The sequence below is a fragment of the Chlorocebus sabaeus genome, chromosome 16, assembly GCF_047675955.1.
Source record: "Chlorocebus sabaeus isolate Y175 chromosome 16, mChlSab1.0.hap1, whole genome shotgun sequence".
Taxonomy (NCBI): Eukaryota; Metazoa; Chordata; class Mammalia; order Primates; family Cercopithecidae; genus Chlorocebus; species Chlorocebus sabaeus.
The window spans coordinates 59,946,000-59,970,913 of record NC_132919.1 but is presented as its reverse complement, the minus strand read 5'-3'; the positions used below and the strand labels follow the sequence as shown (position 1 = coordinate 59,970,913).

The following is a 24,914-nucleotide window of genomic DNA, read 5'->3' as shown; positions in this document are numbered from 1 at the left end:
TTTTTTTCTTGTTACCAAGGTTGGAGTATAGTAATGCAGTCTCAGCTCTTTGCAACCTTCGGTCCTGGGTTCAAGCGATTCTCCTGCCTCAGCCTCCCAAGTAGCTGGGACTACAGGTGTGAGCCACCACATCTGGCTAATTTTGTATTTTTAGTAGAGACGAGGTTTCACCATGTTGGCCAGGCTGGTCTCAAACTCCTGTCCTCAAGTGATCCACCTGCCTCGGCCTCCCAAAGTGCTGGGATTACAGGTCTGAGCCACTGCACCCGGCCTCTTTTGAGATGATTTCAACTTATTTTTCTCACTTTAGTACTTGAAAAAGGAAAGTTACCCAGTCAAGATAGGTGTGTTTTTGTTTTTTGTTTTTGTTTGTTTGTTTGTTTGTTTTGCTTTTTCTTTTTCGGTGGAAGTTGAAAGTAAAAAGAAAAGCAAACCCTGGTTGTGTGGCATTCTGTCAGCCGGAGCTTGGTTAACTCACTATCCCACCAGCTTATGTTTCGTCAGTCATCTCGGGCACTTCAAGATACTGAAGAGCCTTCTGAATCATCAAGAAAAAATAAAATCTTGTTACTAATAGTTTCATGGTAAGCGGGTTTGGTTTCATCATAATTTATTGAAAAATAGCAATCTGTATATAACATTACTGGGCACCTAGCTATGTGCTACCTCAAGCGAGTCGATTCACCAAATACTCCAGGACCCCGTCGTGTGAACTGGCCGATAGCAAAACACGTCCCTGAATGTAGTGGAGCTGTTTGATGTGAGACCGTGTTCAGACACGGAAATGCCACAAGGAAGAGAGAAGGGTCCTGTCCTCATAAAGCTTGATTCTAGGCCTTTCACTACTCAAACAAGGAAGAGTTACTTCCTACCGCTCCAAGGGCCACATGGGACCTGCACCTGGGGCGCCTGCAGAGCAGAGTGCACTGGAAGGTTCTCTGCGCCTTCTCTCCTGGCCCTGGTGCTGTGTCTCGGGGTCCCCATCGGTCCGCTGTGCCTGCCTGCATCGTAACTGGAACCTGTGCTGTATTGTACTCAATCTCGTTTTCTCGCGCTGCTAATTGTGTGTAGCATTTCCTGTGTGTAGCCTTTCTCCTACTAACCTGGCAGTTTTTCTTCTTCTATCTTTTACAGGGCTGTCATGTCCGCTTCTTAAAGGTAGTTCTTTCTCCGCTCTCTCCTTGTCCACTTTTCTTCCACAAAAACACTGGCCTCGGTTTTTGTGGCTCCCAGGCCTCAGCCTGCAGCCATGCTCTCCACCCTTAAGGATGCACTGCGTGTTCTGGTAGCTTGAATCTCACACGTACTTGTGTCTTAGTCTGTGTGCTCCCCTCCAAGCAGCCATGACCCTCCCATGAGAAAAAACGCCATGTCTTAATCACCCAGAGAATAGACTAGTCTGCCCTCCTCTTCAGATTAGGTTAGTTTAAAATTTTACCTGCAGGCACAGTGGCTCACACCTGTAATCCCAGCACTTTGGGAGGCCAAGGCAGGTGGATCACCTGAGGTCAGGTGTTCGAGACCAGCCTGCCCAACATGGTGAAACCCTGTCTCTTCCAAAAAAATAAATAAATAAATACAAAAATTAGCCAGGCATGATGGCAGGTGCCTGTAACCCCAGCTACTCGGGAGGCTGAGGTAGGAGAATCGCTTGAACCTGGGAGGCGGAGGTTGCAGTGAGCTGAGATCGTGCCATTGCACTCCAGCCTGGGCGACAGAGCGATACTCTGTCTCAAAAGTAAGTGAGTAAGTAAATATATAAATAAAATAAAATTTTACCAAGCAAATATCAAAACCTATCAGTGATTAAAGTTCAAGTCTGTATTGAAAGCATCCAGTGAACAGAAAGAGTGCATCTTTAAATGGACAACTCATTTTCCTTTCTTTCTGTTAACATATCTTTCAATCACATATGAGTTAAGACTCATTTTCAGTTTTATAGGCATACATCTGCATTAGCATGCAATCAGTATGGTGTATTTACACTACATGAGTGTGTTCATATGGACGATGTAGTGTAATATATCATAGGCTGAAATCCTCTAATTGTTCTGATGTTCTTAATGCCTGGCTTAATCCTTCTCAATCTTATTTCGTTTTTTCTCATTTTTTGATGTTTTCCCAACTCAATTGTTGCAACCTAATCAACCATTCTATCCCCAGACTATGGAGGGGAATTTTGCAACTTGCATGTAAATGATTTTAAAAACCTGGTCTATTATTGTCATTTCTGATAGTGCCGCTCTCTTCTGGGAAGCTGGTTAGGGCCACACACCAGCTGTGCTCTCAGCGTATTGCCTGTGTTCGTAATTAAAATCAGCCCGAGATTGTTGCAGTGCTTTCATGTTCATATTGGAACAAACTGGAAAATTTAAACCCTCAAATGCTCGAGTGAAGGATTTGCAAGGGATTAAACCCTACTCCCCCACCACAAGCTGGAATCAACATATAATACTCTCTCAAAAACGCTGCCCTAAAGAAAGCATCTAAGGCCAGGCGCGGTGGCTCACACCTGTAGTCTCAGCACTTTGGGAGGCTGAGGCAGGTGGATCACAAGGTCAGGAGATGGAGACCATCCTGGCTAACATGGTGAAACCCCGTCTCTACTAAAAATACAAGAAAATTAGCCGGGTGTGGTGGTGGACACCTGTAGTCCCAGCTACTTGGGAGGCTGAGGCAGGAGAATGGCGTGAACCCGGGAGGTGGAGCTTGCCGTGAGCCGAGATTGCGCTACTGCACTCCAGCCTGGGCAACAGAGCAAGACTCCATACCAAAAAAAAAAAAAAAATCATCTAATAAGTAATGTTTTTAGAGTTTCTCATCTCTAGAACTTGTATCTGACCCTGCAGATGTGTGTGTTAGAGGAACCACTGGAGATTTGTGACCTAGAGATACTGGAAATGAGGAAAAAAATACTCCTTGAGGTTTCATAAGTCTTGCAGAGTGTGGTAAATACTGTGTGTGAAAACTGCCTTTCAAGGCTTCTGTTACTGCCCCCCGCACCCCGCCCTGGTCTGTGTTTGAAAACCCTGTCCCGTGATTCAATGCAGAGTGTTGACTTTGGATACACAGCGCCAGAGGTCGGCCACACCTGAATACACTGAGCCTCTGTGCAACTTCTTCCCGTGGAGTAAACCCTCCAGCATGCTCAGAGGAGAGAGGCACCCCTTGATCACAGGTGGAAACAGTTCCTGTTTAAAAACCAAGTAAACCCCTGTCGTTGCACCCCTGCTACTTCAGAGGAACACCTCCACTCTGATGGAAGGAACTCATACTTGGGTCCTGGAACCCTAATTGGGACCCAAACCTCTCCCACCTGTGTGGCCTGACGTGCCTGAGCGCTGTTTGTGTCCTTGTTATTATGTGGAAAACTTTGTTATTCCAAAGAAACATATGAATCACAGGGCTTAGTTTCCCAGCATGTCGGAAAGCTGGGTGCTGGTGTAAAACTCAGATGTGGCTGAAAAGGGAACTAATGAGAGGGGAGACAAATAAGAAGAAAGAGTTAGGGTGAGGCTTTCACCTCCCTGGGTTCCTGCCTGGCTCCTCCTATCTCTAATGAGGGGCTGTCCCTGTCCCCTTCTCCTTAAGGACTATCCCTCTTCTTGCACCTGCTGGGCAACGTGGCTGTCACCTCATCATTCCAAGAAAGCAGCAGGGTGTGGCGAGGAAGTGCCACACTGCCTGGGTTCAAGGGTTCAAATCCCAGCTCCACCATTTCATGGCTCTTACAGCCTGGGGCCCCTCAGCTTACCTCTCTTGCCTCAGTTTCTTCAAGTCTAAAATGGAAATGGTAAAAGGACCAACCTCCTAGGGATGTTGGGAGGATTAAATGAGTAAGTACGGAAGGTGCCTAGAGCAGTGCCTGGCTAGATTTGTGTTTGCTGCAGTCATTACTCTCAGCCTTTTCTCTACCTTCCATCCCCAGGAATTATGAATGACAGAGTTTTCCCTAATGGAGGTGTCACTGTGCATTGCTGGTTTCCAAAAAGCCATTGCCAAGTTGACGTGAACCCTTTGTTGTCCTTTTTTTTTTTTTTTTTTTTGAGATGAAGTCTCTCTTTCACCCAGGCTGGAGTGCAGTGGCGCAATCTCGGCTCACTGCAACCTCCACCTCACAGGTTCAAGTAATTCTCCTGCCTCAGCCTCCCAAGTAGCTGGGATTACAGGTGCGCTCCACCATGCCCGGCCAATTGTTTTTTTTTTTTTTTTTTTTTTTTTTTTGGAAAGGGGTTTCACCATATTGGCCAGGCTGGTCTTGAACTCCTGACCTTGTGATCCGCCCGCCTCAGCCTCCCACAGTACTGGGATTACAGTCGTGAGCCACCGCACCCGGCCTCATTGTGCTTTCTAAACCACTCCCGGACCCCAGGTTGGGAGACCCCAGTTGTACATTAGGTACAAATAACCCATCAGGTAGGAATGTGCCCCCTGCACCCCACCCTACTCCCACCTGCAGCAGTGAAGCAAGGCCATCTTGCATTCATTTAAGAATAGGGATGAGAAGTGTCAAGTCAACAAAGTCTCTTTTCTGACTTGCTTTGTGTTGGTGCTCATTTTTGATGTTTCCTGTGTGGTTTTGTTATGATGACAAGAAACAGGCTACTCTACCTGAGAAAGAAAATGTCACCCGCATGTTGGAAATTCAGCCTGACCCAGGCAGTGATAACAGCGTACCACCGCTCGCTCACACCTCTCTTCATGTGGCTTCCTTGGCTTGGTCATGAGCTAATCTTTACCTTGTGGCTTTTTCTGAAAATAGACTTGTCAACACTCCATCTGAGGCTGGCCCCCAGTCACTGGTTCTCTCTGTTGACAGGCTGCAAAGAATCACGCAGGAAGGGCCCTGTCCGTGAGTTACCAGCGGCCATGGGTGGGCAGCCAGGTCTGCTCAAAGCTGGTGGCTTGGGTGGGGGGCAGGCAGGACACAGCCGTGGTCTCAGCTCTTACTAGGGGTATTCCTTTTGTGACTACATTCCCCCAGGCCCTCACAGCCTGCGGATACCCTTAGGGTCACAATAATTGTATTAATGTAGACTCCCTGGCTCTTTCCTGGCCCATTGACATAAAACCTCTGTTCACTTCCAAAGCCCAGCAGTCACAGCTGGGAGATCCCAGGAGTATCTCCTGCGGTGGTAAAGTGATCCGATCACACACTTCTCCTCTCCAGTGTGAGGCCTCTGCTTGCATCCCAGCCATGTTCCCCGCCGCCACTGCTTCCCTCGGGGAGAATGCCCCCATGTGAGTCCACGCCCCTCAAGCTGCCAGACCTCATGCAGGGGCCAGAGGGCTAGGGTGCAAATACCATGTGTAAAGGGAAAAGTCTCTTGACCTCAGCTGCCCTTGTGCCCTCAGGCCTGTGCCCACCGTTGGAGACAGGAAACACCTACCTCCACCTTGCCCTCAGGCAGCCCCTTCTGCTGGAGACCAGCTCCTCAGTCCTGTCCAAGTCCCCTGAGGGCAGCTGGGAAGCCCCTGTCTTTTCAGGAGAAGTCTCCCTGTTCCACTGGCTCATCTCTTCCCCTTCCTGGAATGGGAATTTGTCTTCTGACGCTGCCACCTGGCAGCAGGGGATGGCTGGAGCAAGACTACTCAGAATGGCAGCAGCCACCAGCCCCGAGCTCTGATCACTCCCTCACCACTGCAGGATGGGAGGGCATCCCAGAGATGAAGAAACAGGCCTCAGAGAAGTGAGCAGTGCCTTTACTGCTGTCCCAGACCACTGCTGGCAGACCCCAGATCCCACGCTTGTCACCCTCCTGAGCGCCCCCAAGGTCGCCTGTGAGCTGCCTGACACAGAGGGCCCAGAGAATAGCCCAGAACAGTGCAGCTGCTGCTAGCCTTGGAAGCAGGTGTCCCATTGAGCTATAATGAGGCCCCTCGGTTTTAAAAACTGGTGTGGATTAAAAAGGCTCAGTCAGGGTAGGATGAAATCAATGATTATGGAAATATTGTGCTAAATTTAATGACAGTCAGCCATGCTTTCCAATTGCTTGCTCCTGTCAGGGACATTTTAGAAAAATTTTCCGTTGAGTAGTTGAGCAGTATTATCCAGCATTTCAGGGATAGGATGTTTTGTTTTGTTTTGTTTTGTTTTCTCTGTGAGGATGCCCAGTCATCCTGTTTTCCTTTTCTGCAGCAGCTGCACAGCCATGGAGGGAAGGCTCTGGAACCTTCTTCCTCGGGGAACTGGGCTTTATTGCCAGTTATAGCTTGGGTGTGTTTTTTGTTACTGGTTTTTATTGACTTCAGGAGCTGCTGTTCGGTGCTCGCTTAGCTCCAATTGGATTTTCCCAGAAGTGGCTTTTTCAATGAACCCTGCCCTCGTGTGACTGTCATTACTTCTCACTATTTTCCAGGTCGTTCTTTGTTTCTAAAACAAACACAGTGGCTCCCTTGGACTACTCCAGGGTCCCCTGCAGCCCTCACTGCCTCCTCTCCCCCCAGGCCCTGTCTTGGATCTGTGGCTTGCAGAATCTGCACCCAGTCAAGGGTTTGGAAAGATTCAGGAGACACAGAAAGGCCTACAACTGTTTGGATCTTTGTTTTCTAGAAATAGAGCACCCAGAGATCCTAAAACCCACTTTTGGCATCTATAGTTCTATTGGCATTCTATAGTTCCGTTGGCATTTTGCAAAGTCCCTGCACTTACATTAGTGATTCAGGTCATCTACTATAAAGGGTACAGGTTTTTGCGTCTGCGTAGATACAATTTTGTGTCTTGTTTGTGCCGTCTTGCCCTATTTATTGGGACTTTACCTCTCTCTGTATGGCAGACTAGTGAACCTTAGGTGGATTTCTGCTAAAAGATCCCAAAGTGCAGTTGCTTCCGAAACTGAATACCACAAGAGGGCAGTAAAGATTTGCAAATGAAAGATTCCATGATGCCTGCACACAACAAATAGCAATGAACTTTTCCCTGGATGTCTTTACATTTTAGTGGACATAAAGATGAGATCAGCACCTTGTGCTCCCAATTGCTCCTTGGCTTTAGAGGGTCTTCAGTGTGCTGCAAAGAAGTCAAGGGTTTTAGGCCGGGCGCGGTGGCTCAAGCCTGTAATCCCAGCACTTTGGGAGGCCGAGACGGGTGGATCACGAGGTCAGGAGATCGAGACCATCCTGGCTAACACGGTGAAACCCCGTCTCTACTAAAAAATACAAAAAACTAGCCGGGTGAGTTGGCGGGCGCCTATAATCCCAGCTACTCAGGAGGCTGAGGCAGGAGAATGGCGTAAACCCGGGAGGCGGAGCTTGCAGTGAGCTGAGATCTGGCCACTGCACTCCAGCCCAGGCGACAGAGCGAGACTCCGTCTCAAAAAAAAAAAAAAAAGTCAAGGGTTTCCCAAGAGCCGGATGGCTCCTTCAGTCTACTCTTGCTTGCACAGGGCCCTAGCCCATTTTCTATCTTCCCGGCTTTTTTTAGCACCAGAGAAATCCCCAGTTTGCGGCCATGTTGCTGACAGTCTGAGAAACTATTTACTTTGATGATGTTTCTGAGTTCATGTGATTCTTGACCCTGCCACAGCCAACCCATAAAGCCAGCATGGTGTTAATTCCCAAGGGGAGCATTCGTAGCAGGAAAAGGAATAGGTTTCCAAAAATTATTAAGCACTCAAAGGTCTCGAACAATGCTATGTCATGGCTGCATCAGTGTGCACTGGGCCTTCCTCTAAGCCGGGCATTAGATGCAAGTGTGCCATCAGCTCCCTGGTAGGAGAAAAACATTTTTGCACATGGAAAAACTTAAGGTCGTTGGTGGGGAATCCTCATGTAAGCCTGGAGATTTAACAGTTGGGGAGAACGTGATACAAGGGCAAACCGCCTTTCCAGGAGGTGTTCAGCAGGTGAGACAAGGGGTGCACCATCAAGATTAGCCATCCTAACAGATGTGTCAATTATCAACAGACAAATCTGGGAAACAGGGAAAAAAATTGGTTGGCTGTAAAGAAAATCACACCCTGGGATACTAGAGGTGAATATTATGTAGTATGAAAAGAACCAAGCACTTTGCAGTTTCCACATCTGGCAAAGTGCCAACACATCAGGGTCCCGCGTTTCTCCTTGGAGTATGGCTCGGTTGCCATGACAACGGAGGCCCTCTCGCTGCCTGTGAATTTATTTTAACCGTGGCAATAGCCAAAGTGGGTGTGTCCGTGAAAATATTTCTCGTTAAGAAAAGGATTGAATGTGTTGCCCTTAAATTTTGCTCTGCTGAATACATACTTCATTCACCACCATTGTTTGACTGCAAAATTTCCTTTTCCTGTGCTGCCCGGCATAGCAAGCATTGTGGAAGAGCCTGAATAGTGATTTAATTCTAGTGCTCTTGAGATTCTTAATTGTCACTGTTCTGATAGATTAAGGAGATACAGACATTGTATTGAAATCTTAACTGCAAATGAGGATGAATGATTTGAGAACCTGCACAATATACAGCAAGGGTCATCAAACTGCAGTCCACAGCCCAGACCCCAGCTGCTGCCTGTTTTCACCATGAAGGCTTTATTGGAACACAGCTTCCCTCCTTTACTCACTTTTGTAGCTTTCAAGCTACAATGGTAGAATTTGAGAGTTACGACAGAGACAGCATTTGGCACACGAAGCCACAAATATTTACTACCTGGACTTTTACAGAAAAAGTTTGCTCACCCTTGATGTAGGAGGAAGAGCACTAGATTCAAAGACCAGAGTTCTGGATTCAGAGCTCAGGATGGAAAACTGATTTAGACATATCACGGTGCCTCCTGGGCTCATTCTCCTCATCTGTAACATGGGCAGCCTTGATGAGACTATCCCCAAGTTTCTTTTGAATTCTAAAAGCTCTATCATCCTCCTGCTGTTAGTCAAAGATTACAGGCCAGATGGGGCAACCCTTAGCACAGGGAAACGTACAGCATGATCCAGCATCCAGTTTCAGGGCCTCTGTAGGGAACAGCAGCATCCTTCTCTTCCTCCCCTAGCACTGCCACGAAGCGACTGTAGTGAAGTTAGATCCTAGACCTCAGCATCTTCATCTGCATCCTAGGCAGGTCAGACTCCCCAGGGACCCTTCTCCCCAGAACCAGACCCTCAGACCCGTCTGGTTCTGAGGCCCTTGCTGCAGTTGCCAGCAGGAGAAGGAATGATGCACGTCTGTGATTTGCTGGTCACCTGTGATTCCCGCCTCTGGGAGAAAACTCCAAGTGGCAGGTGTTGACCCAGTTGTGTGGGAGGAATCACCCAGGCCCTTATTTCCAGGTTGCACTTACAGATCAGATTGTGCAAGCAGAAAAATGCCATCAGAAGGAAGTGGGGTGGCTTGGGGGACTGACTAAGGATCACTGTTAAGCTCCCCTTCTGTCTTAGTCCACTCGGGCTGCTATAGCAAAATACCATAAACTGTTTGGCTTACAAACTGCATATGTTTATGTCTCTTAGTTCTGAATTCTGGGAAGTCTAAGATCAAGGCAGGTGAGGTGTCCGGTGAAGGCTCACTTTCTGATTCACAGATGGCATCTTCTGGCTTTGCCCACATATGGTAGAAGGGATGAGGAGCCTTTCAGGCCTCTTTTTATTAAAGTTTTTATTGTTTAGAGACAGGGTCTCATTCTGATAGGAGTGCAGTGGCACAATCACTGTTCACTGCAGCCTCGAATTCCTGGGCTCAAGCAATCCTCCCGCTTCAGCCTCATGAGTAGCTAGGACTACAGGTGCACACCACCATGCCTGGCTAATTTTTTAAATTATTTTTTGTAGAGATGGAGTCTCACTATGTTGACGAGGCTGTTCTCAAACTCCTGGCCTCAAGCTATCTTTCTGCCTCAGCCTTTCAAAAGTGCTAGGATTAGAGGCATGAGCCTGGGGTCACACCCACTCTCTGAGGCCTCTTTTATAAGGGCCCTAATCCCCTTTATGAGGGATCCACCCTTATGACCTAGTCACCTTCCAAAGACCCTGCTTCCTGATACCATCACTTGGGGCTAAGGATTTCAACATGTGAATTTGAGGGACACACATTCAAACCATAGCACCTTCCAAGACCACCTTCTGTATTGTGGAAGGAAAGATGTGTTTTTGTTTTGACATCTGGACATAAAACACATATACACAGCCAGATCTGAGAAAGAAGTACAGTTAGAAATTCCAACCATGAATTTAGACACACAACGCAAAAGAAACCAAGAGCCTGCCTTCAGGAATTAGGCTGCCTTAACTCTGGGCTTCTTCCTCTTCTCTTCGACTTTTCATGGTGAGATTAAAATGCCTGTCCTTGTGCAGTTGGGCACAAGGGAACTTGTTTGTGACCTCCCCAAAAAGGACACAAACAAGTAATTTTCATTTATTCTGAAATTGCTGGGGATCCCCCGCCAATTTCACATTCAGGAATCTATCCTGGGGACTTCAAGGATGCACACAGATTTGGACCACAAAATTGTTCATCTGCATGTTATTGAAAACAGAACTGGGAACAACCTAGGTGTCTAACAATAAGGAATGGTTACATCATCTACAGTAGAGTCACGTAGTGCGATATGATGCAGTCACTCAAATCGTGTGGCAGCAGAGTGCTTATAACCAGAAGTTCACAATAAGAAAAGGGGAGAAGCAGGTTACAAACAATCTGATTCTGTCCGTATCACATAGGAAATCATGAAAAGAAAGGATTAGGAGAATGTCCACCAAAATGTTATTAATGATTACCTCTGGGTGATAAAATTATAGGATTTTAGAATAATATGCTGCCAAAGTGAGTATAAAATTATAAATGTTTTAGGCCAGCCGTGGTGGCTCACACCTGCAATCCCAGCACTTTGGGAGGCCAGATCACTTGAGGTCAGGACTTCAAGACCAGCCTGGTCAACATGGTAAAACCCCGTCTCTGCTAAAAATATAAAAATCAGCCAGGCATGGTGACATGTGCCTGTAATCTCAGCTACTCAGGAGGCTGAGGCACGAGAATCGCTTGAACCCAGGAGGCGGAGGTTGCAGCGAGCTGAGATCACACCACTGCACTCCAGCCTGGACGACAGAGCGAGACTCCGTCTCAAAAATAAATAAAAATAAATTTAAAAATTATAGATGTTTTAAATTTTCTTCTCTTTTTGTCTGACTTATCCATGCCTGTTAAATTTTTTAAATGAGGGGGTATACTTTTATAACAAGAGGCAGGCTTGCTGTAGAAATTATTTTAAAGCAACATTTCTGCCTCTTCAAAATGTTATATGAAAAGCTGCCTTCCCCATATACTCTACTCATTGCTTCTGCAAATATTTGAGGACCACCATGCCCAGACACCATCCTAGGCGCTGGAGCTGTGCCAGGGAACAAAACAGACAAGCTGTCCATGCTCATCCCAGTGGCCGAAAAAGGTAACAAACAAGTAGAGAAATATAGAATCGGTAATGAGAAGAGAGGGAGGGGGTATGCACCGCAGAAGCTGGTCCGGGGACAATGTCAGAAGAGATAGAAGGGAGTCCTGTGCCTATCTGGGTCAGAGGAAGCGCCCGACTGCAAAGGACCTCAGGTGGCAGCGTGCTTGGCATGTCCCAGTAGATGAAGTATTGAACCAGAGAACAGAGGACATTTTATTTACTGTAACTGTGCTACCCAGGAGGCTATCATGCCCGTTAAGTGGCATCATCTTAACCTGTTGCCCCGTTACCGAGTAGAAGATAATAGATATCGTGACTTGGAGCTTGTTAGAAATACACAGACCATATTCCACTAATGATACCGTGAAAACCCTCAGTTCCTTTGTGATTTTCTGCTTCCGAAACACTTGATCTCTCTTAACTCACATTTCAGTGGGTGCAGGTAAAGGCATTACCTTAGAGGTGTGATGCTGTGCTGGACATCCTTGGCTATATATTGCATGGCTATTTCTGTTAACCATGCCCTGTTACATGGAATAGCAATGAATCTCCATCGGTGGTGTTTTGCCAATGTTGTTCAGAGGAACTGTGAATACAGAGGACTTTCATCATTGCACCAAAAATGGTAGGAGAAATCCACAATTATTCATTTGTTCCTAAGGTTGGTCATCGCTGGCCTGTCTGTCCGTGGAATCTTAGAGGCAGAAAGAAGCTTCTGTTGTCAAGTTCATCTCTCCACACATTGCAACTGTCTTTGATAAGTATGTTAATCAAAGCCTTGTTTTCAAGAATGCTAAGAGATCTTGTATTTTTGAAGACATATTTACAAAATAGGTGAGAGTGAACACATTTACAGTGGAAGGTAGTTATGTTACTGGAAAGAAGTCCCAATCCAGACCCCAAGAGAGGGTTCTTGGATTTCATGGAAGAAGGAGTTTGGGGCAAGTCCACAGAGTAAAGTGAAAAAAAATTTACTAAGAAAGTAAAGGAATAAAAGAACGGCTACTCCATAGGCAGAGCAACCCCCAAGGGCTGCTGGTTGGCTATTTTTATGGTTATTTCTTGATCACATGCTTAAAAAGGTATGGATTATTCATGAGTTTTCTGGGAAAGGGGCAGGCAGTTCCCAGCACTGAGGGTTCCTTCCCCTTTTAGACCATGTAGGGTAACTGCTGGATGTTACCATGGCATTTATAGACTGTCATGGTGCTAGTGGGAGTGTCTTTTAGCATGCTAATGTATTATAATTAACATAATGAGAAGCAAGGAGGCCAGAGGTCGCTTTCCTCGCCATCTTGATTTTGGCAGGTTTTGGCCGGCTTCATTACTGCATCCTGTTTTATCAGCAGGGTCTTTGTGGCCTGTACCTTCTGAGAACAGTCCTGCTGACCTCCTGTTTCATCCTGTGACTAAGAATGCCTGACCTCCCGGAAGCACAAATGCAGCCCAGCAGGTCTCAGCCTCATTTTACCCAGCTGCTATTCAAGAGGGAGTGGCTCTGGTTTGAACGCCTCTGACAATTAGACATTAAACAGTACTTCAGAGGGCTGCCCAGAAGTTCTGTGATTATAAAATGGACCCACTGGGAGCCCTGGAGTTATGGTTCAGATTCTGATTCTTAACTGTAGATGAATCTTTGGACCTATATTCATACTGGAGATAAATCAGCATGCCTTGTAAGAATTTCTGGGCAGAGGGCTATTGTATTAGAGGTCAGAAATTTCTATTTTTATGGTCTGTCTGTTTTTCCACATAGTGTATATTCATTATATAAAATTCAAACACAGCAGAGTATCTATGGTATTAAATTAAACCCTTTGGAATTGCTGTTAAGGTGGGTCAGACTGTCACAGCTCAGCAGCTGCAAACTTTTAACCTATTAGAAAGTGAACGTCTCCAGCCATCCAGCCCCTCATAGATACACCATGTAAGTCATTTGTTGCAACCACCTCTCAATTTTAATTTGAAAAACCCCCTAACAGGGAGCTGAACGTGGAGAGCTTCTCACATTACAGATGGACAGCTTCAGACACTGATGTTTTGACACATGTACCATCACCCCCACGCAGGCGAATTAGGGTTTGCAATATTCAGATTCACTTTGTGTGATTTGCTTTACAGAATGCCACCACAGGAGCCCTTTGAATGGTGAATAGCTTCAATGACTGCAAACTATTGTGGCTTTTCAAGAATGTATCTGTGGTATAAAGTGAGACACATGTCGGTCATCAGTAAATTTTCAAATGAGGAAGGAACACTGCCTGGTCTCACAGCCTAGCCTGGTCACCCAAGTGGCATCACAATGCCAAACTTCACCAAATGCGAATATGCCATTTGTTGAGTAACGTAAAAATCCTGGATTCTGGGCTGTTAAATCGTAGCCAATAACTGTGAGGTGCTTTAGTCCCATTTTGAAAAAAAGAACATGCTACAGCTTCTGCATTTAGTGTCACTTCATTCCATTTACAACATTATGTATTAGGATTCCCATTTTCATTCCCTTTTAAAAACTTGTGCCATTTTATTAAGTCAGGGTCTTTTCCTGCTGCAGTCTTAACCCAGCCCCTTAGAGGGCTTCCGTAGGCTTTCTGGAAATCAGGGTGGACATCTAGAGCCAAGACCCATTGCCTCTCCTGCCACCCTTAGGAGGGTGTGGGAGCCCACGGGGATGTGCCTCAGCCTCACAACAGGTCATAAGCTCCTGCAAAGCCCATTTGTAGCCTCACACATCTCTGCAGGTCACAGGGTTTCTGGTCTGTGAGTTAGCCCACAGAACCCTAGCCCAGGCAGCATTCAATTGCTCCTTGAATCCCAGAGGCCTTCAGTCTGCAGTCACGGAGCAGGTGCATGCCAGGAGCTTGAAGGAAAGTGCAGTCTCCTGCACTTTGTCTCCTTTCTGGGTCAAAGCAAAGAAGACCAGAGTGAGGCCAGGCGCGGCGGCTCACGCCTGTAATCCCAGCACTTTTGGAGGCTGAGGCAGGTGGATCACTTGAGGTCAGGAGTTCAAGACCAGCTTAGCCAACATGGTAAAACCTGTCTCTACTAAAAATACAAAAATACAGGCGTGGTGGCGTGCACCTGTAATTCCAGCTACTCGGGAGGCTGAGGCAGGAGAATTGCTTGAACCGGGAGGTGGAGGTTGCAGTAAGCCGAGATCGCGCCACTACAGCCTGGTGGACAGAGTGAAACTCCATCTCAAAAAAAAAAAAAAAAAAAAAGATGATGACCAGGGTGGAGGGAATAAAGCATGAGGTGCTACACTAGAGTCCTTTTGCAAAAGATACCTTATTTCACCTTAAGTGCAGTCCAGTGAGATAGCTCAGGGACACAGTCTTCTTAATACTGTATTACAGATAAGGAACCCGGGGCTCAGAGAGGCAGTCTCATTCGTCCAAAGTCACACAGCAAAAATGGGTAAGATTAAGATTTGATCCGAGCTCTTTGGAATCCAAGTTCAGGGCTCTTTCCAGAGTTACCCACTGGTTTTATATAATAATTGAAGATTGTCAATGATGGAAAGAGTCTCAAAGACCAGTGAATTTGAGAGGGATGTTGGAACTTGGAGAAATGTCACCACTGTCTTAGGTCAGCATTTCTCAATCTTAAATGTGCACAGGAGACACCCAAAGATTTTGTTTAAAATGCGTGTTTGGACTTACTAGATCTGGGGTGAGGCCAAGAGTCTGCATTTCTCCCAAACCTCTAGCTGACGCTGCTGGTCTCAGGACCACACTTTGGGCAGTGGTGACATAGACCACAGTACCTTTGGACTACATGTTCTTCAGAGGAGAGGCTACTTCTTATTGGCCTTAGTTTCCCCAGCCCTTGGCACCATGTCTGGGGCACGTCAGACACACTGATGTTTGTGGGATAAATGGGTGAATAAGCTGAAGTCTCACACAGAGACCCGTGAATGTAACAACAGATGTGTCCTGAGTCATAGCTTTGTGCTGGGATGCCACTGGGCCCTCTTGAGAAAACAGAGGTGAATAGGAAAAAATAATGAGAGGCACCAGGCACCATCCCTAGCATCCTCACATTTACTCCTCATGGGATTCCAGTGAGAAAAACACCATTAGGATCACCCCATCCTACAAATGGAGGGCCAGAGGCTTAGCGTGGTGAAGGAGCTTGTCCCAACCGTGTCTGGTACAGGCAGAATGCAAACCCTCCACTCTCAGCTGCCTCTCTCTGTTCTCTGAAGAACTGGACAAACATCATCAGAGCTGAAAGGGGATTCCTCCTGGTGCAAGGGTAGAAGACAGTTTCACAAGAAGATGGCAGTACTGAGAGCCCTGGGGGTCTCCAGCCTGTTGACTGCTGCTCAGAGCCTCATCCCCCACCGTTTTCTTTACCTAACTTGGAAATGAGTGAGGTGGACTCAAGATTTGGGACACGTCAGCAGGAGTGTTTCTAAGGAGTTAATATCTGCTTGAGGTCAGCAGCCCAGTGCATGCTCTGCTCTGAGCATTCGTTCATCTTCAGGAGACCTTATGTGTTTCTGCATTTCAACCTCTGCATTCAGAATTTTCCATTTGCCCAGGCCCTCAGCAGGGCATCTGGCCGTGTTGGGCCGTGTTTGCATTGCTGGAGTAAAGGATGCCAGCACGCTTATTCTTCTGCTTCCTCAGGTTTTCTGAACTCTCTGCAGTTAGGCTGTTGGCTTCAGCTTTATCCCTGGACATATATTGATTTTATTTGCACTCCTGGTGAAGTCTGAATTACAGTCATGACAACTAGAGTTATGTCAACAATATGGAAGCCAGGAAGGGCAGGTCTCTCAATTCTGCTGGGAGACCAGTTGCCAAACAACCCATCAAAAAGCTCAGAGAAAGAAATGGTCAGCTCAGGGCTCACTGTTGCTCTTGAGCCAGAGATCCCAGCTGGATCTTGAGCAAGCCAGACTTCTCAGCAGAGGAATAGCCCTTCAGAGACACCCTTCCAAGGGCACGGTTTCAGCTTGCTGGCCTGGCTAACTCGTCTCCTGTGGCCTCTGGGGAGGGTCATCGTGTGGCCAACCACCCTAAAGGCAGGAGAGCCCTCCCAGCATTTCTCTGTGGCTGTCCCAGCGTAAACAGTGATTGCTTGAGAGAAAGAGTTCAGATTATATGTGAAGGTGCAAATGCAGAGTCCAGGGCTGCTTGTCTGCATCAACTCACCTGATACCACCAGCTGCCTTTTTGTGTTAGTTTGTCATCTGGCCAACTAGTGCTGGCTACAAGTTGGCGTCTGTCAATTCTGTCAGTCTTAGTGCTTAATGAGCACAAATGTGAATGAATGAGAGAGAGAACTCTGAGTGTTGAATTTATGTGCCTGATACAGTGCTTGGTCTCAAGATACAAACTTGAGCAAGACTTGGTCCTTACCTTCTAGGATCTCACAGGCTAGTGAGGAAGACAGATCAATAAATCCAAGAGGCTGGGTGTGGTGGCTCACACCTATAATCCCAGCACTTTGTGAGGCTGAGATGGGCGGATCACTTGAGCTCAGGAATTTGAGACCAACCTGGGCAATAGGGTGAAACCCCATGCCTACAAAAAAAAAAAAAAAAAAAAAAAATTAGCCGAGTGTGGTGATGTATGCTTGTAGTCCCAGCTACTCAGGAGGCTGAGATGGGAGGATCACTTGAGCCCAGGAGGTTAAGGTTGCAGTGAGCTGTGCTCATGCCACTGCACTGCAGCATGGGCGACAGAGTGAGACCCTGTCTAGAAAAAGAAAAAAAAAAAAAAGGTCCAAGAAGAGGAAATGTGTGTTAGGTTCCCCAGAAGCTGACACAGCCCCAGGGTTTTGAGAAGTTCATTCCCGAAGGGATCCCAGGAGACACGGGTGGGGAGTAAAGATGGGAGCCAGGGAAGGGGAGGACCCAGCTAAGGGTATGTTCTCAAGCTGGTGACCACTGTGGGCAGCTGGAGCTCAGTCCGTCTGTGAGCTGGGGGAACATTCTGAAACAGGCTTCCTGTTCCGGGCTGGTGGAGGGCTGTGGTTGGTTGAAAGGGCCATAACTCGGGCACCTTGGGCTCCCTCTGCAGGAGTGGGCTGAATGGAACCCTCAGGTGTTCGCAGCTGTGCAGAATGGAAAGCTCAGGGGATATGAGTGGGGCCCTGTCTGCTGCAGGTTGGAAATTCCAGGGAAACCAAAAGGAGGCGCTTGAGCTGAACTTTGAAGGTGAACAGAATAGCAAGGCCCCTGCCCTCCAAGACTTGCAGTTAGGTGGCAGCGGGTTCTGGAAAGAAAGCTATCGGGGAGAAGGAAGGAGTGTTGGGGTTTCAGGAAGACCACGGTGGAGGTGACTGAACAGCAGAAGAGGGAAGGGCGGAGCTGGCATCCTGAGGCAGGAGGCGGCCGGGTGCTTGCGGCAGGTTGGCATGGCTGGGACCAAGGCGGAGGCAGTGGTGGGAAATAAGCCAAGAGACAGAGCAGAGCGAGTCTCCTCAGCCATCAACGCGCTCGGCCTTTTTCTCTCTGTTGTGTGGGAAGCCAGTGAATCTAGGACAGGACCACTGTTTTTGTTTGTTTTTTGTTTTTTTGTTTGTTTTTGTTTTTGAGACAGGGTCTCACTCTGTCACCCAGGCTGGAGGGCAGTGGCGCGATCTTGGCTCACTGCAACCTTCTCCTCCTGGGTTTAAGTGATTCTCTCACCTCAGCCTCCCAAGTAGCTGGGACTACAGGCGCCCACTACCACACCAGCTAATTTTTGTATTTTTTGGTAGAGACGGGGTTTCACCATGTTGGCCAGCTGGTCTTGAACTCCTGACCTCAAGTGATCCACGTGCCTTGGCCTCCCAAAGTGCTGGGATTACAAGCGTGGCCCACCGTGCCTGGCTCCCACTGTCATTTTAGCAGTAGCCCACCAGCGAGAGCAACAGGACATCTTTGGGGAGGGGTTTTGATGCTGGTGGGCTAGGGGAGGTCCCCAAACACTGGTGGGACCTCGACCTCAGCCGGTGTCCAGGCTCTTGATATTGCCACAGGAAGGAATTCAAGGATGAGTCAGAAAATAGTGAAAATATGGAGATTTATTGGAAAGTGAACAGTATACACTTGAGAAAGGGAAAGGCAGGCATACTCCAGAGAGAGTTACTTGCAAGGGGGTTTGGGGCCTGCTACCTTTATGGGTTTCTTTAAGGGGTGGAATATTCCTGAAGATTCCTGGGGAAAGGTGGAGATTTCTCAGAAACGTGGTGCCACCCGTTTTTACACTAAATATTGGTGTTCCTGGAACGTTCATGGCACTGGTAGGTAGAGGATTGAGGATGTTAATGAGCGGACAGTGAGGTCCCTGGTGAAACTGGGTCAAATCCAGCACCATGTGGGGTCCAGTTGGTCTTAGCCAGCTTGGCCCACATCCTGATTTTTAGGGTCTCGTGGGCCCCTAGCTTATGCAATTATTTCAACTTTTTTTTTTTTTTTTTTTTTGCTAGTCCCGTGAAACTGCTGCCTGGAATTTTCTATTCTCCTGCTACCACCCTGTATTATTCCTGTCTCAGTTTCCTTGAAGAAATAGCAGTTGAGCTGGGACCTGAAGGAGTGGGAGAGGTCAGCCAAGCTAGGGGTGGAGGAGAAACGGCAGGCCAGGGAGGGCTGGGTCTTCAGGAAGACAGAGGAGGTGCTGACCAGAGGTCTGGAGGTCAAGCCTCGCGATGCATCTGATCCTCAGCCCTGGCGCCCCTGCACACCTGGAAGTCCTATATGGTTCCTTGTCCCCCTGCCCTCAGGCATCCCCCGCCCCCAGTGACATAGCCGCTTGGATATCCACTGGCTGTCTCCCTCAACCCCAGTATTGATTAGACCCAGATTGTAAGTGGGACTTGCTCAAAGCCAGGCCCAGACTGCTGAGGTTGCCATACCGTGCAGTTTCCTACCGTAAAAGAACTGCTTTCAAAAAGTCAGCATTGGATGACTCTGTGTCCTTTGGCAGCAAGGCCTGCAGGTGGCAGCGTGGAGATGGCTCAGGAAGTGTGTTCTGTACTAGAAACAGTGCTGCTCTTGATGGGAGCAAGGGCGTGAAGATGCTGGGTCTGCTCTGATCTCAGGGCTGGCTTGGACTGGGGAGAAATCCATTCTGACCCTCCGGACCAGGCCACTGAGAAGCCAACTCTCTGATATGGATGTGGTCAGCCTGCCCTGGACCCCACACCCCGTCTGTCTCCTTCCCAACCAGCTGCCTGCTCTACCAACCTCCAGAAACTCAGCTCTGCTTCCAGCTGAAAAGAATCTGCCCAGGCAGAGCAGGAAGCCTGTGGCATCCTCTGCCCAGCTCCACCTTGTGGGAGCAGGTGTCTCCTTTGTGGATGCTCCTCTCAAACCTGGTGATTGATTTGAGACCCGAAGCCAAGGTCATATTGCAAATAAGTTCAGAAGTAATTGAATGTAAAAATGTTTTTCTCAGCCTTTAGCCTGACTGTGGGCAATGTCTCATGCTTATAACCAGACTGAGATCATAACATGAAACTCACAAGGCCGTCGTTAGGTTATGTCTGCGTCGAGGCGGTAGATGGCAATGTGTGTAGAAATCCCCCCTGCGTATCTGGAGGCTCATCACTGCATCAGCCCATATCCCCTGACTGTGGTGGTGAAGTGTCAAAGGAGGAAGGAGGAATGACTGGGAATGTCAAAGGAGTCCAGCATAGCTGGGTAGAACCACGTGCTACAGTTGGAAGCGGGGCATTTGTTGGTAGTATGAATAGCAGCTTCACCCAAGTGAAAGTGGTTTTCCCCTGTTTCAAGCACCTCAGATCAGCAAGTCAGTGTTCGGGTGTTTTCAGATGTTATTGTGAATCCTGAGAAAATACAATTAATCTGTGCCTCTTTCTGATAACTTTTTTCTTATTCTAAGTCAGAAGAGCAGAGCAGGGTGGCACAATCGGTATTCTCATCTCAAATCTGCACTTCCTGTCTATTCTTTTAAATTTAGACACAGCCAGTCAGGTGCAGTGGCTCGCACCTGTAATACCAACACTTTGGGAGGCCAAGGCAAGATGGATCAGGAGTTCGAAACCAGCCTGGCCAACACAGTGAAACCCCATCTCTACTAAAAATACAAAAAAATTAGCTTGGCTTGGTGGTGCACGCCCGTAATCCCAGCTACTCAGGAGGCTGAGGCAGGAGAATCACTTGAACCCAGGAGGCAGAGGTTGCAGTGAGCCGAGGTCGCGCCACTGCACTCCAGCCTGGGCAACAAAAGCGAAACTCCGTCTCAAAAAATTAAAAATAAAAAATTAAATTAGGACACAGCCGAGAAAGTTTCTCAACTTAGAATCATTGCTGGGGCCAGTGTTTAGAGGACTGGGTTGCCCCCGCCAAAGTAGGCAGGCCAGTGTGTGTAGCATCGCAATTCATGTTTTATCTTTATGGGCCTTCTATGTTTCCAGTGGCCCCAAAGTCACAGGTGTCTGGAAGCAAAAATGTCAGGGCCATCTCTCCCTCGTGTTTTAATGTCTCTAGTCTGGTCAAATGGGGGCACTCAACTCATCAAAGCATGTATGCAAGCCCCTGAGACTTGATCCCTGGACAAGCGAGTTACTCTTCTTTTTTTTTTTTTTTTGAAACGGAGTCTCGCTTTGTTGCCCAGGCTGGAGTGCAGTGGCACAATCTCGCCCACTGCTACCTCTGCCTCCCAGGTCCTGATTCAAGCAATTCTCCTGCTTCAGCCTCCCGAGTAGCTGGGATTACAGGCATGTGCCACCATGCCCAGCTAAGTTTTGTGTTTTTTTAGTAGAGATGGGGTTTCACCATGTTGGCCAAGCTGGTCTTGAACTCCTGACCTCGTGATCCACCCTCCTCGGCCTCCCAAAGTGCTGGGATTACAGGCGTGAGCCACCGTGCCTGGCCACGAGCAAGTTATTCTTATCAGAGAAAAGCATCACCCAACAGCACAGCATCTGATAAGCATATTTAGGCTTCAGTTCTGTATTTGTTCAACCAGAGAGCTGAGTGCATGTCCTATGCCAAATATTGTTAGGGTTGAGAATCTAGACACAGCTGGCAGTCACAGGATGAACCCCAAAATTTGGGTTCAGCCTAAGAGGCCACATAGGTTCTTGGCTTTGGGCAGGAGGGAATTCAAGAGCAAGCCTACAGAGTAAAGTGAAAGCAGAGGAGTAACAGGGTGGCTGCTCCATAGGAAGACCAGCCCTGAAGGCTGCTGGTTGGCTATTTTCGTGGTTATTTCTTGATCAAATGCTAAATGAGGGGTGGATTATTCATGAGTTTTCTGGGAAAGGGGCAGGGAATTCCTGGAACTGAGGATTCCCCTTTCACACCATGTAGGGTAACTTCCACACGTTGCCATGACATTTGTAAACTGTCTTGGTGCCGGCGGGCATTTCCTACAGCATGCCAATGTGTTATAATTAGCATATGCCGAGCAGCCAGGAGACCTGACGTTGCTTTCATTGCCTTGTTGGTTTTGGCGGGTTTTGAGTGGCTTCTTCACCACATACTGTTCTGTTAGGGGTTCTTTGTGACCTGTATCTTGTGAAACCAGTCCTGCTGAATTCCTGTGTCAGCAGGGTCTCCTCCGGCAAATGCAGAGGCTCCCCAGGAGAGCACAAGGGGGCTCAATCAGTATGTGTAGGATGAAGGAATGGTGATGCTCCAGGAGGGACGATGGATGACTTCTCGGAAGCCTTCTCTGCTGCTGGTCCATAGTAAAGCCCCTTGAGTGCCTTCCTTACCTCCTTCACCATCATCTTGGTAACCACCAAGGTGTTGACTTGAGTGAGTTCCTGGCAAGAGCTCCAGAGCTCAGGTCCACTGCACTAGGGAGGGAGGTGCACCCTTCCATTAAGAATGGGCTGGACGTGGTGGCTCACACCTGTAATCCCAACACTTTGGGAGGCCGAGGTGGGCACATCACCTGAGGTTGGGAGTTCGAGACCAGGCTGCCCAACATGGCGAAACCCCGTCTCTACTAAAAATATAAAAAAATTAGCCAGGCATGTTGGCGAATCCCAGCTACTCAAGAGGCCGAGGCAGGAGAATCGCTTGAACCTGGGAGGCGGAGGTTGCAGTGAGCCGAGATCATGCCACTGCACTGCGCTCCAGCCTGGGCAACAAGAGCACAGCTCTGTGTCAAAAAAAAAAAAAAAAAAAAAAAATTGTATCCAAGGCAAGAATCATTGCCCTAGGTCTCAGGGATATGGCTGTGGAGGTCTAGCCAGGGGCCAGGGTCCTGAACCTGCCAGCAGCCAAGGCTTCTTACAACCAGCTCCTCCCTGTCAGGCAGATGTTCAAAATTCAGAGTCTTGTGCTGGGAGACTCGGCCCACTCCAGGCTTCTCCAGGGCTCCTTCGGCGACAGTGAGACTTCCCGTGGGTTTACTTACCTTCTTTTTTCTGCTGAGCCCTTTTACCTTTTGCCTTTGACATGGACTCTGAGGCGCTGCTGAGAGTCGTGAGGGCAAGGCTCCCGCTAGAGCTTCTAAAAACTCCTTTGGTAGCTCGCCCGCCAGGCAGTGACCAGATATTCTTCAGGCACAAAGGGTGCCTTGCGCTTATTTTTATTTTTATTTTTTTTTGAGACAGAGTCTCGCTGTGTCTCCCAGACTGGAGTGCAATGGTGCAATCTCAGCTCAGTGCAACTTCCACCCGCCTGGTTCAAGCAGTTCTCCTGCCTCAGCCTCCCAAGTAGCTGGGATTACAGGCACGCACTACCATGCCCAGCTGATTTTTGTATTTTTGGTAGAGATGGGGTTTCACCATGTTCGCCAAGCTGGTCTCAAACCCCAGACCTCAGGTGATCCACCTGCCTTGGCCTCCCAAAGTGCTGGGATCTCTTCTTATGCACATCACCATGTCTTTTTGTGAGTTCAACTCTTGATTTAAAGGAAAAAAAAAAAAAACCCAACCCCTGTTCTTACTGTGCATTTGAAAATAGCAATGAATCATCCAAATGGCTTTGCCATTTTAAGCAGTTCCTCTCCAGAGAACATTTTCCTCCCTTTTGGTGTGGGTACAAGTTTTCCTTTATGCAGATTAATTTTAAATTGGAAAATCTACAAATACGAAAAGCATGCGTACACAGTTTATTTCCTTTATTATGTTAATGGACCCGAAGCACTGTTTTTCCCAAGAAGTCAACTTTTACATACTAGAATTACAACCAACCAGCCCTACACGGATCCCCACGCATCAGTTCTAGGCTATGTAAAGAGTTGTCTCTTGATAGGGAGAGCAGTTTCCTGCTACTTTGCAGACTTTCCCCGTAGGGTGAGTGTAGCCACTGATATCTGAATAGATACTCGATCCTCACCCTTAGTTCCTTTTCTCACCCCATCCTACCTCCAAGCAAACATCAAACTCAGTTACAACGCGGTGGTTTCTGTCACTCTTTCCCCAGAAAAATGACCCACACGTTTCCCATTTGTGCTTGTTATTTAGAAAGCCAAGCTTGGCCCTGCTGGCAACAAAGTCATCAGTCCCTCTGAAGACAGGAAACAGCCTTCCAACAACCTGGACCGAGTGAAACTCACCGACTTCAATTTCCTCATGGTGCTGGGGAAGGGGAGTTTTGGAAAGGTAAGAGGACAGTCATCTGCAAATCGGAGGGGCTTCTGCAGAGAATGTCGAATCAATTTTGTTCTCCCCGCAGTTTCCATAACAGCACATTAGATTTCCCCGTGATTCGAGGTCAGGAGATCGAGACCATCCTGGCTAACATGGTGAAATCCCGTCTCTACTAAAAATACAAAAAATTAGCCAGGTGTGGTGGCGGGCGCCTCTAGTCCCAGCTACTTAGGAGGCTGAGGCCGGAGAATGGCGTGAACCTGGGAGGCGGAGCTTGCAGTGAGCCGAGATTGCACCAGCCTGGGAGACAGAGCGAGACTCCGTCTCAAAAAAGATTTCCCCATGATTTGTACAGTTGTCCAGAAGACCACCAGGATGGCAAAATGGTAGAAAGGAGAGGTTTATTGGTGATATCAGTTTGCAAACCCGGAAAAGAAAGTCTGTGGTGTGAAATGAAGGTGCCCTCTCTTTGATGAGAGAAAGGGCAGGTTGGGTTTTATGCCTCACAGAGTCCACGTTACACAGTAGAGTCATCCATATTCAACAGGTTTGGGGGAAAAGCTATACATAGCTGTGAGGGAAACCTAGCACCTAGCACGGATGAACATATATGTAACATGCATCTCATGTTCACTTTGGTGTGGGGACTTAGCATTAAAATGAGGTGGAATTTGCCTAGGCATGGTGGCTCATGCCTGTAATCCCAGCACTTTGGGAGGCCAAGGCAGGCGGACCACTTGAGGTCAGGAGTTTGAGACCAGCCTGGCCAAAATGGTGAAAGCCTGTCTCTACTAAAAATACAAAAATTAGCTGGACATGGTGGTGTGCACCTGTGATCCCAGCTACTTGGGAAGCTGAGGCAGGAGAATCACTGGAACCTGGGAGGTGGAAGTTGCAGTGAGCCAAGATTATGCCACTGCACTCCAGCCTGGGCAACAGAGGGAGACTCCATCTCAAAAAAAAAATTTAAGGGCTGGGCACAGTGGCTCACTCCTGTAATCCCAGCACTTTGGGAGGCTGAGACGGGCAGATCACAAGGTCAGGAGATTGGGAGCA

The 24,914-nt window shown here is 47.8% G+C and overlaps 1 protein-coding gene across 4 annotated transcripts in view; it reads left to right on the top strand.

Moving 5' to 3' along the window:
• Positions 1 to 24,914, top strand: part of PRKCA (protein kinase C alpha) — a 511,284-nt gene that overhangs the window by 410,795 nt on the left and 75,575 nt on the right. For all 4 annotated transcript variants that reach the window (XM_008012039.3, XM_073005116.1, XM_008012040.3 and 1 more), the window contains one exon: positions 23,733 to 23,870. In XM_008012039.3, the coding sequence (XP_008010230.1) occupies positions 23,733 to 23,870 (138 nt within the window). The remainder of the gene's footprint in view (positions 1 to 23,732; positions 23,871 to 24,914) is intronic.